This window comes from Eurosta solidaginis, chromosome X (genome assembly GCF_040869045.1).
Source record: "Eurosta solidaginis isolate ZX-2024a chromosome X, ASM4086904v1, whole genome shotgun sequence".
NCBI classification, from domain to species: domain Eukaryota; kingdom Metazoa; phylum Arthropoda; class Insecta; order Diptera; family Tephritidae; genus Eurosta; species Eurosta solidaginis.
Window position 1 is genome coordinate 167,415,420 of NC_090324.1, and position 17,849 is coordinate 167,433,268.

Consider the following 17,849-nt stretch of genomic DNA (forward strand, 5'->3'; position numbering starts at 1 on the left):
ATATTGTACAAACGCATTCTAGAGTCACCCCTGGTCCCCTTTATGGCGATATCACGAAACGGCGTCCACCTATGGAAATAAGGATCACTCCCTTTTAAAATACTCATTAACACCTTTCATTTGATAAAAATGTCATACAAACACATTCCAGGGTTACCCTCGGTTCATTTTCCTACATGGTTATTTTCCCTTATGTTGCCACCATAGCTCTCAACTGAGTATGTAATGTTCGGTTACACCCGAACTTAACCTTCCTTACTTGTTTAATTATGCTTTGAACGATCCAAAATGATTTGACGTTTTCTTAGTATTTAATTCAAACATCAAAAATCACATCTTTATCCTTTTTGTTCTTAATCCATTGTCGATAAAGCATTGTCGATATGCTAGTATATTTTAATGTAATAAATAATTGCTGGCTTTAGTTTCTCTGAATTACGGTTCATCCCCTCGATTGGACAGGTACTCGGCATCCGAAAATTGGACCCTTGGGAATATCGTACGGAAGGTTGGCGTTGTAGGAGGATTTTCCTCTGTGTAGGACAGCAACGGCGCTGGCCAGCACCAATTGGTAGAGGAAATCGTCTGATCGATTTCAGGGCAGGATAGCTTTTAAAATCAAAATCTTTGCCGAACCGAAAACTTTTATGTATTTTCTTGTCACAACTACACTTTAATTAAACTTGAACTCTTTTTTTTTTTTTATGAACGCACGAGTTTAAAAAAACTTACTGGAGCAATGGTGTGTTCAGCTTGCAGTTCCATAGAAAAAGAAAGATCAGTTTCCTGCGGAAATGGTTGCAAGCTGCGCGTGTAAATGGAAAATCATATGGGCACGTCGATATCGTATGACATATGTTCAAGAAATGAACGTCACGATATTGGCAGCTGTGTTTCGTAAGCTGTATCACTGATGGTATTCACTGAATCAGATAGACTGTTAATATATTTTATAGAAAACAACTAAACTTTAATAAGAAGACAAAAGGAAAGTCCGATAAGGCCATTTTTGCTAATATGTATGTGCAGAGCGTACCTAAATAGTACCTACATGCCGGTACTATGGACATATAGAAATAGTTCTAGGCACATTAAAATCGAGATAAGTCAGCAAAAAAAATAGTAATAGGAAAAATGTTAACATGGGTATAAAGCTCAGAAATCTGTTGTAAGCCAGTACTCATGTTACAAATTAGGTGCAACAGCGGTATTGTGTCGGAGTATCTTCAGTTTACTTAACTCTTTTTCTGGTCGTTGCGAGGATTCGGTTTGTGAACCTCGCTCGTCTTGGAGTTTCCCGGATGACAAACTCTACATTGCGGTCGATATATACCTGGAGCGCCACAACCGTAGCAGAATACTGTTCTGTCTTCTAAGCAGTCGAAGTACCGATGACCTTCAGCTTTGCAATTCCAGCACATGGCATTCGATTTAACTGGAATCTTCTGGACCTCGTTAACTTCAGCCTGCGATGTGTCTGCTGACTCATCTTCCTGCGTATAATCAACCTCGCCAATAAAACGTCGTGCTGGTGGTCGCGTGTTCATGCTTGGCAACGGATTCGCAGATTTATTTATTTCATTCGCGAGACTTTCACCTTTGAGACAAAGTTGACGCAATTCTGCTAGCGGTAGTTATGCACTCGAAGGTATAAAGCTTCAAAAAAAAATTATTCAAAATCGGTTATATCAATTATGTTGGTAAGTAAAAGTGAATTGTGAAGATGAGACAGGTTAATTAGAGAAGACATTTTAAGATATGTAAACTTAGTGACTTTCTGGTTAGCTAGCAGGCATATAGCCAAGCTACAACTACAAATCCAAGAAAGATAAAGCTCACAAACCTCAAAGTGCTTGAACAATCGAAAAACAACATGGTTAGATATTTTGTCGAATACCTTATCCAGCGGTCATTTCTTGAAGCATATAGCCTGTAGGAAATGCAATTCCAGCAGTAGTTATAATATCCAAAAAAACGTCTAACCTAGATAATATGTATATGTGTATAGACATCTATAAATACACTTGAAATGAGCCCTATCAAACATGGTTAAAAGAGTGAGCATTTAGCCCTTATCTTTTACATTCCTACTGTTAGGTTGATAGCTGCACGTACAAACGTATCTATTTCGATATAAAAAGAAACAAAAAAAACACAGATGGACAAAAACTATATTCCAAAAGGGAATAATACATGTGGTGACCATTAATGATTCAAACTACTAACAGTTGTATTTCGGTCGGATGTCGGTCGGGCCCCACACTTGGACGCCATTTTTTATCTGTTATGAAACCGTCAGTTGGATGACCCTATTAAGGATTTGTGAGGAACGCTTGTATCGTCATCACGTAACTGCGGCGTGTGCACTGGCTCCATCCGGAGCTTCAGTTTCGTGGGTTCCTAAACGCAGTCGCGCGATCAAGCGAATTCCTCCCAAAACTAACGTTCTAACACAATAAACTACACTATTTGCACACGGAGGGAAATCTACTATCTATGAGCCTAAGGGTGCCTAACTGAAAACCGCGTCTTCCTACCACCTTCTTGCAGCTCGTCCGTATAGGGTTTCCTAACCCACCCTACCATGGCATCGTTGGTGTTAAAGATGCCCCGTTAAACCACCTACACCTCCATCAGAATCAGACCAAAATGTTTAACTTTAAACAATCATAATCCCAATTTTATTACGAACAAAAAGTTTTATATTTAATCCATTATGTAATTAAAAATGAAATTACTTACGCAACTGGTAATAAATTGAGCAGTAATTTAAAGTAAAACTAAATAAATCGGATATTAATACCCTCTTCTTGGTTAATTCGATTATAGAAAATGCAACTTACAATGGTATTGGTATTTAACCATAAATTGATGTATGTGCGTTACACCTAATCCTTTCTTTTTAATTTCAAATGTACTAACATAATTTCTTGATGGGTACTTACTACTTATTTCCCTAACCTACCTCAACATATGTTTTTTGTTTTTTTTTTGGCCTTGAACTTGAAATTTTATTCAAGACATATATTCATACATATATACCTATATGTATATAATTTTAGGTATATAGCTATGCAACAAAAATATCAAACTAAATTTAAACTACATAGAGTAAAAAAAATCAAACGAAAGAAAAAGATCAATGAAGATATTTGCGTACATACATACGTACATGTATGTTTGTAAGTACTTCAAATAAGATTTTAAGGAAGACAAAAAAATAACAATTTACCGTGTGTACTAGGCATGTATGTAGGCAAGTAGGTTCTAATTACAACTAAAGATGCAGTGGCGTAGAATAATTAAGGGTACAACCTTTATGTTAGCACTCACCCAAGATGTCAGCAAAGAAATCCCACGCAGCGTTGAAGGCCTCCTCGCTAGTATTCTGCAGCTGATGGTGTATGTGGTTGTTAGGATAAAGGTTATGGTTGAGATTATAATCTATCCTACGCACTAAACATTATCAATCATGATTAATTTATAATCAATAGAAACAACATTTTTTTTTTTTTCTTTTTCGCAAAATAAAAGGAACCATGTGGTTTTAACCCACATGATTACAACAACCTAAGAAATAATTATGTATATATATAATTACTATGAATTTAATATTGTGTATACTAAAAGTCTTGATTCTTACTTATTTATGCTAAGTAAAACTAATTAACTAGGTATGCATTTCAGACGTATACTCATATAACTAAAGTCTTTTCTGCCGAAATGCTTTTTATACTCAGTTGAGCAGAGCTCACAGAGTATATTAACTTTGATTGGATAACGGTTGGTTGTACAGGTATAAAGGAATCGAGATAGATATAGACTTCCATATATCAAAATCATCAGTATCGAAAAAAAATTTGATTGAGCCATGTCCGTCCGTCCGTCCGTCCGTCTGTCCGTTAACACGATAACTTGAGAAAATTTTGAGGTATCTTGATGAAATTATATCGGACTATAACCACGATATCGGACTATAACCACGCCCACTTTTTCGATATCGAAAATTTCGAAAAACCGAAAAAATGCGATAATTCATTGCCAAAGGCGGTTAAAGCGATGAAACTTGGTAGATGGGTTGACGTTATGACGCATAATATAAAATTAGTAAGATTTTGGACAATGGGCGTGGCACCGCCCACTTTTACAAGAAGGTAATTTAAAAGTTTTGCAAGCTGTAATTTGGCAGTCGTTGAAGATATCATGATGAAATTTGGCAGGAACGTTACTACTATTACTGTATATGTGCTAAATAAAAATTAGCAAAATTGGATGAAGAACACGCCCACTTTTTAAAAAAAAATTTTAGCAAAAATTTAATATCTTTACTGTATATAAGTAAACTAAGTCAAACTTCAACTCCAGTAATGATATGATGCAACAAAATACAAAAATAAAAGAAAATTTAAAAATGGGAGTGGCTCCGCCCATTTTCATTTAGTTTGTCTAGAATACTTTTAATGCCATAAGTCGAACAAAAATTTACCAATCCTTCTCAAATTTGGTAGGGGCATAGATTCTATGACGGTAACTGTTCTCTGTGAAAATGGGCGAAATCGGTGGAAGCCACGCCCAGTTTTTATACACAGTCCACCGTCTGTCCTTCCGCTCGGCCGTTAACACAATAACTTGAGCAAAAACCGATATATCTTTACTAAACTTAGCCTACGTACTTATCTGAATCACTTTATCTTGGTATAAAAAATGGCCGAAATCCGACCATAACCACGCCCACTTTATCGATATCGAAAATTACGAAAAATGAAAAAATGCCATAATTCTATACCAAATGCGAAAAAAGGGATGAAACATTGTAACTGGATTGGTTTATTGACGCAAAATATAACTTTGGAAAAAACTTTGTAAAATGGGTGTGACACCTACCATATTAAGTAGAAGAAAATGAAAAAGTTCTACAAGGCGAAATCAACAGCCCTTGGAATCTTGGCAGGAATACTGTTAGTGGTATTGCATATATAATAAATTAGCAGTACCCGACAGATGATTTTCTGGATCACCTGGTCCACATTTTGGTCGATATCGCGAGAACGCCTTCACATATACATCTAAGTGCCACTCGCTTTTAAAACCCTCATTAATACCTTTAATTTGATATCCATATCGTACAAACACATTCTAGAGTCACCCCTGGCCCACCCTAATGGCGATATCTCGAAAAGGCGTCCACATATAGACCTAATGCCCACTCCCTCTTAAAATGCTCAGTAACACCTTTCGTTTGATACCCATATCGTACAAACATTCTAGAGTCACCCCTGGCCCACCCTAATGGCGATATTTCGAAAAGGCGTCCACCTATAGACCTAATGTCCACTCCCTCTTAAAATGCTCAGTAACACCTTTCGTTTGATACCCATATCGTACAAACATTCTAGAGTCACCCCTGGCCCACCCTAATGGCGATATCTCGAAAAGGCGTCCACCTATAGACCTAATGCCCACTCCCTCTTAAAATGCTCAGTAACACCTTTCGTTTGATACCCATATCGTGCAAACATTCTAGAGTCACCCCTGGCCCACCCTAATGGCGATATCTCGAAAAGGCGTCCACCTATAGACCTAATGCCCACTCCCTCTTAAAATGCTCAGTAACACCTTTCGTTTGATACCCATATCGTACAAACATTCTAGAGTTACCCTTTGTCCACCTTTATGGCGATATCTCGAAAAGGCGTCCACCTATAGAACTAAGGATTACTCCCTTTTAAAATACTCATTACCACCTTTCATTTGATACCCATATCGTACAAACACATTCTATAGTCACCCTGGCCCACCCTAATGGCGATATCTCGAAAAGGCGTCCACCTATAGACGTAATGTCCACTCCCTCTTAAAATGCTCAGTAACACCTTTCGTTTGATACCCATATCGTACAAACATTCTAGAGTCACCCTTGGTCCACCTTTATGGCGATATCTCGAAAAGGCGTCCACCTATAGAACTAAGGATTACTCCCTTTTAAAATACTCATTACCACCTTTCATTTGATACCCATATCGTACAAACACATTCTAGAGTCACCCCTGGCCCACCCTAATGGCGATATCTCGAAAAGGCGTCCACCTATAGACCTAATGCCCACTCCCTCTTAAAATTCTCAGTAACACCTTTCGTTTGATACCCATATCGTACAAACATTGTAGAGTCACCCCTGGGCCACCCTAATGGCGATATCTCGAAAAGGCGTCCGCCTATAGACCTAATGCCCACTCCCTCTTAAAATGCTCAGTAACACCTTTCGTTTGATACCCATATCGCACAAACACATTCTAGAGTCACCCCTGGTCCACCCTAATGACGATATCTCGAAAAGGCGTCCACCTATAGACCTCATGACCACTCCCTCTTAAAATTCTCAGTAACACCTTTCGTTTGATACCCATATCGTACAAACATTCTAGAGTCACCCTTGGTCCACCTTTATGGCGATATCTCGAAAAGGCGTCCACCTATAGAACTAAGGATTACTCCCTTTTAAAATACTCATTACCACCTTTCATTTGATACCCATATCGCACAAACACATTCTAGAGTCACCCCTGGTCCACCCTAATGACGATATCTCGAAAAGGCGTCCACCTATAGACCTAATGCCCACTCCCTCTTAAAATTCTCAGTAACACCTCTCGTTTGATACCCATATCGTACAAACATTGTAGAGTCACCCCTGGCCCACCCTAATGGCGATATCTCGAAAAGGCGTCCGCCTATAGACCTAATGCCCACTCCCTCTTAAAATGCTCAGTAAAACCTTTCGTTTGATACCCATATCGTACAAACATTCTAGAGTCACCCTTGGTCCACCTTTATGGCGATATCTCGAAAAGGCGTCCACCTATAGAACTAAGGATTAATCCTTTATAAAATACTGATTACCATCTTTCATTTGATACCCATATCATACAAACACATTCTAGAGTCACCCCTGGCCCACCCTAATGGCGACATTTCGAAAAGGTGTCCACCTATAGACCTAATGCCCACTCCCTCTTAAAATGATCAGTAACACTTTTCGTTTGATACCCATATCGTACAAACATTCTAGAGTCACCCCTTGCCCACCCTAATGGCGATATCTCGAAAGGGCGTCCACCTATAGACCTAATGCCCACTCCCTCTTAAAATGCTCACACCTTTCATTTGATTCCCATATCGTACAAACACATTCTAGACACACCCCTGGTCCACCTTTATGGCGATATCTCGAAACGGCGTCCACCTATGGAACTAAGGATCACTCCTTTTCAAAATACTCATTAACAGCTTTCATCTGATACTCATATCGTACAAACATATTCTAGAGTCACCCCTGGTCCACCTTTATTGCGATTTCTCGAAAACGCGTTCACCTATAGAACTAAAGCCCATTCCCTTTTAAAATACTCATTACCACCTTTCATTTGATACCCATATCGTACAAACACATTCTAGAGTCACCCCTGGTCCACCTTAATGGCGATATCTCGAAAAGGCGTCCACCCATAGACATAAGGCCCACTCCCTCTTAAAATGCTCAGTAACACCTTTCATTTGATACCCATATCGTACAAACAAATTCTAGAGTCAGCCCTGGTCCACCTTTATGGCGATATCCCTAAATGGCGTCCATCCATAGAACTATGGCCTACTCTCTCTTAAAATACTTTTTAATACCTTCCATTTGATACACATGTCATACAACCACATTCCAGGGTTACCCTAGGTTCATTTTCCTACATGGTGATTTTCCTTATTTTGTCTCCATAGCTCTCAACTGAGTATGTAATGTTCGGTTACACCCGAACTTAGCCTTCCTTACTTGTTTAATTATGCTTTGAACGATCCAAAATGATTTGACGTTTTCTTAGTATTTAATTCAAAATTCAAACATCACATCTTTATCCTTTTTGTTCTTAATCCATTGTCGATAAACCTAATTATGTGTGTTTCTGACTCCTTTCATTCGTTTAACAAAAAAATAATTTGCATAAGTATATTATGTTTATAAGTTTGGATAGACGTCCAAGAAACTGTGTACTGTCTATGCACAGATATAGCTACAGTAGAATATGCTAGTATATTTTAATGTAATAAATAATTGCTGGCTTTAGTTTCTCTGAATTACGGTTTATCCCCTCGATTGGACAGGTACTCGGCATCCGGAAATTGGACCCTTGGGAATATTGTACGGAAGGTTGGCGTTGAAGGAGGATTTTCCTCTGTGTAGGACAGCAACGGCGCTGGCCAGCACCAATTGGTAGTCAGGATGAGGAAATTGTCTGATCGATTTCAGGGCAGGATAGCTTTTAAAATCAAAATCTCTGCCGAACCGAAAACTTTTATGTATTTTCTTGTCATAACTACACTTTAATTAAACTTCAACTCTTTTTTTTTTTTATGAACGCACGAGTTTAAAAAAACTTACTGGAGCAATGGGGTGTTCAGCTTGCAGTTCCATAGAAAAAGAAAGATCATTTTCCTGCGGAAATGGTTGCAAGCTGCGCGTGTAAATGGAAAATCATATGAACGTCACGATATTGGGAGCTATGTTTCGTAAGCTGTATCACTGATGGTATTCACTGAATCAGATAGACTGTTAATATATTTTATAGAAAACAACTAAACTGTGGAAACTTTAATAAGAAGACAAAAGAAAGTCCGATAGGCCATTTTGGCTAATATGTATGTGCAGAACGTACCTAAATAGTACCTAAATGCCGGTACTATGTACATATAGAAATAATTCTAGGCACATTAAAATCGAGATAAGGCAGCAAAAAAAAAAGTAATAGGAAAAATGTTAACATGGGTATAAAGCTCAGAAATCTGTTGTAAGCCAGTACCCATGGTACAAATTCTTGCAATGATATACGTTCCAGCTGAACTACCAAATAACCGCTGGCTTCGCGTAAGCTATCTAAAATATCAGCGGCACTGCAATGCGATGCTGCAAAAAATTTATATTTGGTTTAGTTGCAATAACCCTACATAATTTAGAAAACTCACCGTTTGTGTATGAGTCCAGGCGATAAGTGTAGAAAATCTGCCTAGGGTCAGGATGCTCTAAATCACAGAGTTTCAATGATTTTTGAAACAAATCTAGCACTTCTTTTTCAATTCTTGTAGCCTAAAAGACGAAATTCATAAAATGATTGCAAATGAAATTACATTTAGGAAAAATTTGTTGAAAGCTTGTGTTGCCTCATCGGCAGTACTAAGATCTTTCAATTATTTTGCTAATGTAAATGTAGCACTTGAGAGTTCCCAATTAACCAAGTGCCATAGTTCTGCGCTACTCTTTCTTGAACCCAACACATATTCGCTTATTCGTAATTTACAAACGCCTCATTATAAGACAGTTTTTGTTTGCGCATAAAGTGGATGCTTTTATAGCAAGATAAGCTGTTAGAATTGCATAATAACTTTTTAAATAATTGTGTTTTTATTTTTCTTCAGGCAAATATAATGGCCAATTTTTGGACATTTGAAAGAAGCAATCACCTGCACGTCCCAACAGGGAACTCTTTTGCGATACTATACCAGACATATACTTCATCACAACCTTCTGACAACGACAAGCCACGTAAATCGCTTTTAAGCAACTTCCATACTTCTGCTCCACATAATAATGTTCCGCGTATGTGGCATATGTAAGACATTCCTTCGCTAGCAGGAGCAACTTTAAATGAACATTCCAATAGCCACAAATCTGCATATTTATTTTGTTGCGCTTTTTGTATGAGGGTACAAAAGCGGCGTGTAGACAATAAGTATCCTGTAAAAAGTAAAAACAAATTAATTATTATATAAACAGCACAAAATTAAAATCCAATAATTTAGTTTATACTCAACTACGTGCACACTCCACATTCAGCTGCAACAACTAACACATCGACGGGATATAACTTAACACCTGTATGATGAAATTCAAATATCTTCCAAATAGGTAATTGAAAGTCAATTATTATAAGCCGGGTGTTAAATTCATGAATTCTTAAATATAAGTATAAACTGAACACACCATTAAACCAACAAGCATTAATATGTAAAACTGAGCCCGAGTTTACAAAGCTTCCCATCCGCAACGAAGAAGGGCTTTACAAAAACAAATCTACATGCCACACAAATTAATATAGAGACAAAATGTCTCAATTGTGTTGTTAGTGTAGAAATGAGAAACAAACTGAAATAAGCATGAAAACAAATACCAGCAGGATAGCCTAGTGGTTAAGGCAACTGCAGTTTCACCATGTGATTCACGGTTCGAATCTCGGTGAAACCTTTGATAACATTACAAAATTGCCTGATGATGATTACGTTGGCGGTTTTCGAAATGGTTCCATCGCAATATGCCAGTAAATGTTTCTTTATTTACAGTTTCTCTTAGAAAAATATAATAATTGAAATTCAATTATTATAAGCCGGTGTTAAGCTCATGAATTCTTAAATATATAATATTATTGCTTTTACCGAAACATAGCTGAAACCCAATGTTTTAAATTCCGAAATTGTTTGCGGTGAGTACCAGTCCTATAGAAATGACCGCTTAAATAGGACCGGAGGTGGTGTCTTGTTAGCTGTACATCCTTCAGTTCCATCTGAAGATGTTAATTTACCCGAAGTTGACTCCATTGAGTTTAAATGCATCCGAATCTTACTAGGCTGGGGTCATATTTACTTAACCGTTTGCTATATTCCACCGTCATCTGATATATCAGTGTATATGCACCATATTTCACTGTTACGAATAGTCAATTCGATGATAAAGCCCACGGACTCAATGATTGTATTAGGCGACTTTAACCTGCCACATATATCTTGGAACACCGTTGATCACAATATTGTCCCCGTATCATCCAAGATGCATAACAATGACTTTTTGGATGGAATTACTGATCTTTGCCTTAATCAGATCAACTTCTTTCCGAATAAGTATGGAAAATTCTTAGACTTAGCATTTGTTGACGACATATCTAATTTCTCTATAAATCGGTGTGAACCTCTTATTTAGCCAGAAGACGTTTACCATCCTTCTCTTGAGATAACTTACGAAATCATAAGCAACGAAGTCGGCTGCACTAACAAAACATGTATCTCTATCAGGTGCTTTGATTTTTCCAAAACTAATTTTAACATTTTAAATAAAGAGCTTTCTGAGATAACGTGGCCTTGATATAAAGAGGATGTAGAGCAAAACGTTTTACATTTTGATAAAACCATTTATACTTTATTTGAAAAAGATGTGCCCAAACGCACATGCTCGTACAATGAACCAGTGAAAGCCTGGTTTATTAAAGAGCTAAAAGCTTTAAAAAATAAGAAATCACGTTTATTCAAATTATACAAGAAACCCGGTTTACATTCTGATTATGCACAGTACGCTCTTTTCCGTCATAAGTATTTTGAACTTAATATATAATGTTATAAAGTTTACATATGTAAAATCAAAAGAAACATTATTTGCAACCCGAAATATTTTTATGATTTCGTAAATTCTAAACGTAGAATTCTGCCATGAAGTTTAGAAATACCATTTCCAGCGACAATCAAGAGATTGCAAACTTTTTCGCTCAATTATTTCACTCTAATTTCTCTGTTGTGGTTAATTCATCACCTACAAATTATCCATATGAGCTCCGTTCTAGTAACTCAATATATGCTACACATTTGTTGCCTCAAGATGTGCTATTACATTTAAAGACCCTAAAAGAATCCGTCAAATACGGTCCCGATTTGATCCCAACATATTTTCTTAAAAAATGTGCTGAATACATTTACCAGCCCCTTAATGATCTGTTTAACCCCTCTTCAAAAAAGACATTTTCCCGACGGCTTGGAAGTAATCTTTTCTTATCCCAATCGATAAAAAAGGAAGCAAGTCGTCTATTGAAAACTATCGTGGAATATGAAAGCTCTCCGCTATCGCTCGTTACCAATCGTTACTAATCATCTTACATTTTCGATTTCTACATTGATAGATAGTTCTCAGCATGGCTTTCGTAAAGACAAATCACCCACAACCAATTTGCTTGAATTTACAAATCACGTCTTTAATGAGTTTAGAAACAATCTTTATACCGACGTTATATACAATGACTTCAGCAAAGCATTCAACAAAGTATGCCACTCACTACTTGTCTATAAACTCGAATTGCTTGGCTTTCAACCTGGCCTAACTCGCTGGATTTCCTCCTATCTTTGCGGCAGAACTCAAAGAGTAGTTTTTAAAAACATTTGTTCGTATGTCATCGATGTTCCCTCCGGTGTGCCTCAGGACAGCCATATCGGTCCGATTCTGTTTTTGCTCTTTATAAACGATATTTCTACAACTACAAAATATTCAAAAATTTTAATGTATGCCGACGACGTAAAACTTTTTAAGTCATACGCGTCGGTTGAAGAACGTACTCCAGTCGGATTTAAATTGTTTAGTTACTTAGGGTAATGCGAATTTTATGCCGCTCAACATAGAAAAATGTAAATTCATGTGTTTTTCACGTGGGAACGTACAGCAAGCTTCTTATACAATTAATGGCCAAACTCTGAAAAGCGTTGATGGTTTTGTCGACATGGGAGTTACAATCAATTGCAAACTTAGTTTCAACCCTCTTATTAATGCCACAGTCAATAAAGCGAGAGGAGTTTTAGCATTTGTGAAAAGATGGGCAAAAGAGTTTAGTGATCTCTACGTTACAAAAGCCCTTTTTACATCATTGGTGAGGCCGATATTAGAATATGGATCGATAATTTGGAATCCGCGTTATCAAGTTCATGTGGATAGTCTAGAATCAATTCAAAAATAGTTTTTACTTTTCGCCTTAAGAAATCTTCAATGGGACTCCTAGTATAATCTTCCTCCTTACACTAATCGGTTAAAACTAATAAATCTTCCTACCCATGCAAGTCATAGAGAAATGCTAGGTGTACTGTTTATGGCTAAACTATTAAATGGATCGATTTCAAGCCCATTTCTTTTGAACGAAGTAAACTTGAATGTTCCATGCCTAGTTTCAAAGCATTATGAACTTATAATTCTTAAACAATGCAGAAACAAATTCCAACTAAACAAACCTTTTCTATGCTTGTGTGAAGATTATAACTCTAATTCGAGAATAATCGATGTTTCGGACTCGCTCTTTGCCATGAAAAAAACGATTCTATCTTCTCTTAATAATTAAACAATTATATGTATATTTTAATCTATTGTATTTGTGAATCTATATTTCTCAGCTGATGAGTTTCTCTGTAGCTGAGCAGTTTTAGATCTCGGCATAACATAACAAAAAATTAGAATACAAAAAAAAATTATGTATTAACAAGTAAAGAAGGCTAAGTTCGGGTGTAACCGAACATTACATACTCAGTTGAGAGCTGTGGAGACAAAGTAAGGGAAAATCACCATGTTGTAAAAAGAACCAAGGGTAACCCTGGAATGTGTTTGTATGACATGTGTATCAAATGGAAGGTATTAAAGAGTATTTTAAGAGGAAGTGGGCCATAGTTCTATAGATGGACGCCATTTAGTGATATCGCCATAAAGGTGGACCAGGCCTGACTCTAGAATTTGTTTGTACGATATGGGTATCAAATGAAATGTGTTATTGATAATTTTAAAAGGGAGTGGGCCTAAGTTCTATAGGTGGACGCCTTTTCGAGATATCGCCATAAAGGTGGACCAAGGGTGACTCTAGAATTTATTTTGTACGATATGGGTATCAAATGAAAGGTGGTAATGACTATTTTAAAAGGGAATGGGCCTTAGTTCTATAGATGGACGCCGTTTCGAGATATCGCCATAAAGATGGACCAGGGGTGACTCTAGAATTTGTTTGTACGATATGGGTATCAAACGAAAGGTGTTAATAAGTGTTTTAAAAGGGAGTGGGCCTTAGTTCTATAGGTGGACGCCTTTTCGGAATATCGTTATAAAAGTGGACCAGGGGTGACTCTAGAATGCGTTTGTACAATATGGGTATCAAGTGAAAGGTGTTAATGAGTATTTTAAAAGGGCGTGGGTCTTAGTTCTATAGGTGGATGCCTTTTCGAGATATCGCCATAAACGTGGACCAGGGGTGACTCTAGAATTTGTTTGTACGATATGGGTATCAAATGAAAGGTGTTAATGAGTATTTTAAAAGGGCGTAGGCCTTAGTTCTATAGGTGGATGCCTTTTCGAGATATCGCCATAAACGTGGACCAGGGGTGACTCTAGAATTTGTTTGTACGATATGGGTATCAAATGAAAGGTGTTAATGAGTATCTTAAAAGGACGTGGGCCTTAGTTCCATAGGTGGACGCCTTTTCGAAATATCGCCATAAAGGTGGACCAGGGGCGACTCTAGAATTTGTTTTTTACGATATGGGTATCAAATGAAAGGTGTTAATGAGTATTTTAAAAAGGAGTGGGCCTTAATTCTATAGGTGGACGCCTTTTCGAAATATCGCCATAAAGGTGGGCCGGGGGTGACTCTAGAATTTGTTTGTACGATATGGGTATCAAATGAAAGTTGTTAATGAGTGTTTTAAAAGGGAGTGGGCCTTAGTTCTATAGGTGGACGCCTTTTCGGAATATCGTTATAAAAGTGGACCAGGGTTGACTGTAGAATGCGTTTGTACAATATAGGTATCAAACGAAAGGTGTTAATAAGTGTTTTAAAAGGGAGTGGGCCTTAGTTCTATAGGTGGACGCCTTTTCGGAATATCGTTATAAAAGTGGACCAGGGGTGACTCTAGAATGCGTTTGTACAATATGGGTATCAAATTAAAGGTGTTAATGAGTATTTTAAAAGGGCGTGGGCCTCAGTTCTATAGGTGGACGCCTTTTCGAAATATCGCCATAAAGGTGGACCGGGGCGACTCTAGAATTTGTTTGTACGATATGGTTATCAAATGAAAGGTGTTAATGAGTATTTTAAAAAGGAGTGGGCCTTAGTTCTATATGTGGACGCCTTTTCGAGATATCGCCATAAACGTGGACCAGGGGTGACTCTAGAATGCGTTTGTACGATATGGGTATCAAATTAAAGGATTTAATGAGGGTTTTAAAAGGGAGTGGCCCTTAGTTGTATAGGTGGACACCTTTTCGAAATATCGCCATAAAGGTGGACCAGGGGTGACTCTAGAATTTGTTTGTACGATATGGGTATCAAATGAAAGGTGTTAATGAGTATTTTAAAAGGGCGTGGACCTTAGTTCTATAGGTGGACGCCTTTTCGAAATATCGCCATAAAGGTGGGCCAGGGGTGACTCTAGAATTTTTTCGTACGATATGGGTATCAAATGAAAGGTGTTAATGAGTATTTTAAAAAGGAGTGGGCCTTAGTTCTATATGTGGACGCCTTTTCGAGATATCGCCATAAACGTGGACCAGGGGTGACTCTAGAATGCGTTTGTACGATATGGGTATCAAATTAAAGGTATTAATGAGGGTTTTAAAAGGGAGTGGCCCTTAGTTGTATATGTGAAGGCGTTTTCGAGATATCTACCAAAATGTGGACCAGTGTGTACCAGAACATCATCTGTCGGGTACCGTTAATTTATTTATATATGTAATACCACGTACAGTATTCCTTCCAAGATTCCAAGGGCTTTTGATTTCGCCCTGCAAAACTTTTTCAGTTTATTCTACTTAATATGGTAGGTGTCACACCCATTTTACCAAGTTTTTTCTAAAGTTATATTTTGCGTCAATAGACCAATTACCACGTTTCGTTCCTTTTTTCGTATTTGGTATATAATTATGGCATGTTTTTCATTTTTCGTAATTTTCGATATCGAAAAAGTGGGCGTGGTCATAGTCCGATTTCGGCCATTTTTTACACCAATACAAAGTGAGTTCAGATAAGTACGTGAACTGAGTTTAGTAAAGATATATCGATTTTTGCTCAAGTTATCGTGTTAAAGGCCGAGCGGAAGGACAGACGGTCGACTGTGTATAAAAACTGGGCGTGGCTTTAACCGATTTCGCCCTTTTTCACAGAAAACAGTTATCGTCCTAGGAGCTAAGCCTCTACCAAATTTCACAATGATTGGTTAATTTTTGTTCGACTTATGGCATTAAAAGCATCCTAGACAAATTAAATGAAAAAGGGCGGAGCCACGCCCATTTTGAAATTTTCTTTTATTTTTGTATTTTGTTGCACCATATCATTACTGGAGTTGAATTTTGGCATAATTTACTTATATGCTGTAAAGATATTAACTTTTCTTTTAAAATTTTAATTAAAAAAATTTTTTTTAAAAAGTGGGCGTGGTCGTTCTCCGATTTTGCTAATTTTTATTAATCAGACATAAAGTAATAAGAGTAACGTTCCTGCCAAACTTCATCATGATATCTTCAACGACTGCCAAATTACAGCTTGCAAAACTTCTAAATTACCTTCATTTAAAAGTGGGCGGTGCCACGCCCATTGTCCAAAATTTTACTAGTTTTCTATTCTGCGTCATAAGCTCAACTCACCTACCAAGTTTCATCGCTTAATGCGTATTTGGTAATGAATTATCGCACTTTTTCGATTTTTCGAAATTTTCGATATCGAAAAAGTGGGCGTGGTTATTGTCCGATATCGTTCATTTTAAACAACGATCTGAGATGAGTGCCCAGGAACCTACATACCAAATTTCATCAAGATACCTCAAAATTTACTCAAGTTATCGTGTTAACGGACAGACGGACGGACGGACGGACATGGCTCAATCGAATTTTTTTTCGATACTGATGATTTTGATATATGGAAGTCTATATCTATCTCGATTCCTTTATACCTGTACAACCAACCGTTATGCAATCAAAGTTAATATACTCTGTGAGCTCTGCTCAACTGAGTATAAAAAAAAAACAGGATTAGCCTGGTTTCATCGGGCCACTTGAGGGCAGTGCGCTGCCACAACGTCCGAAAAAAAAGGCGGCAGCGGAATATCTGCAAAATCCCCAGGCCTCGAGAGGAACGGAAATAAGATGAACAATAGAGGTGTCCCTATTTTTAGAAATATACTTTTTAAAGAATTCCGCCCTGATTGTTGTTCCTTTCGGTCTAAAAACTTACATGCGAAGTTTGGCTGCGATCCAAGTACGTTTTATGGACCCGAAAACTGCTTAAAGTTTTTAATATCCTTAAAAAAGATTCATTAAGTTTTGGATTTGAGTTACGAAAAGTATCAGTGTGCGTCAAACTAACGTAAGTTTACTGGTTTTTATTCGTAGAATTATTATTATTCAAATTACTGGTGCCAAATTTCCATCAAACAAACAGGTATTACAAATGTGTTTCTGCAACATGAGATTCGTGGATCTTGATTCAAAAGATAGTGCCAAGTTGACTATCAATGCAACCAAAATATTTTGGCATCAGGCCGAATTCCTATTCGTGAAGACCATAAATGTATTGAAAAATTGATTAAATTATACGGAAAGTGGAAATCGATTCAAGAAACTGCTCCTAATAACAGAGGTAGTGCACAAATGAAAGTAATCGAGCAATATGTGGAAAATTTAGAAGATCAGTTTGATAGCGCCACAGCTGATGCATTCGACACCAAGAAAATTAACGAAGACAAAAAGTTCCTGGAAATTCAAAGACAAAAAGGGCGTCCTGGCTGGTGTTGATATGGAACTATATGAACGGGAAAAAAGAGCACAAGAGCGGCATGGCAAAGAACAAGAACGCAAAAGAAAACATCAAGAAGAAATGTTACAACAAGCGGGTAATTTATATTTTAACTATCAGAGTTAATAATTATTATTGTTTAAACTTGGGGTCCTGTTATCATTTGCACATCTCTTATAAATTTCTTAGCCGTTTACTCAATTCTCAATTATCACAATTTCTTAGCTGTTGCCAATTTGA

General features: G+C 37.3%; 1 protein-coding gene across 2 annotated transcripts in view; it reads left to right on the plus strand.

Moving 5' to 3' along the window:
• The window catches only part of MFS17 (Major Facilitator Superfamily Transporter 17), a 429,249-nt gene that overhangs the window by 118,022 nt on the left and 293,378 nt on the right, over positions 1–17,849 (plus strand). The window contains exon 3 of one of the 2 annotated variants that reach the window (XM_067758137.1): positions 9,460–9,812. The exons of the other annotated variant lie outside the window; for it this stretch is intronic. Within the exon in view, the coding sequence (XP_067614238.1) occupies positions 9,460–9,657 (198 nt within the window). The 3' untranslated portion in view covers positions 9,658–9,812. Of the gene's footprint in view, positions 1–9,459; positions 9,813–17,849 lie in introns of those variants that run through there. 2 annotated transcript variants of the gene reach the window in all.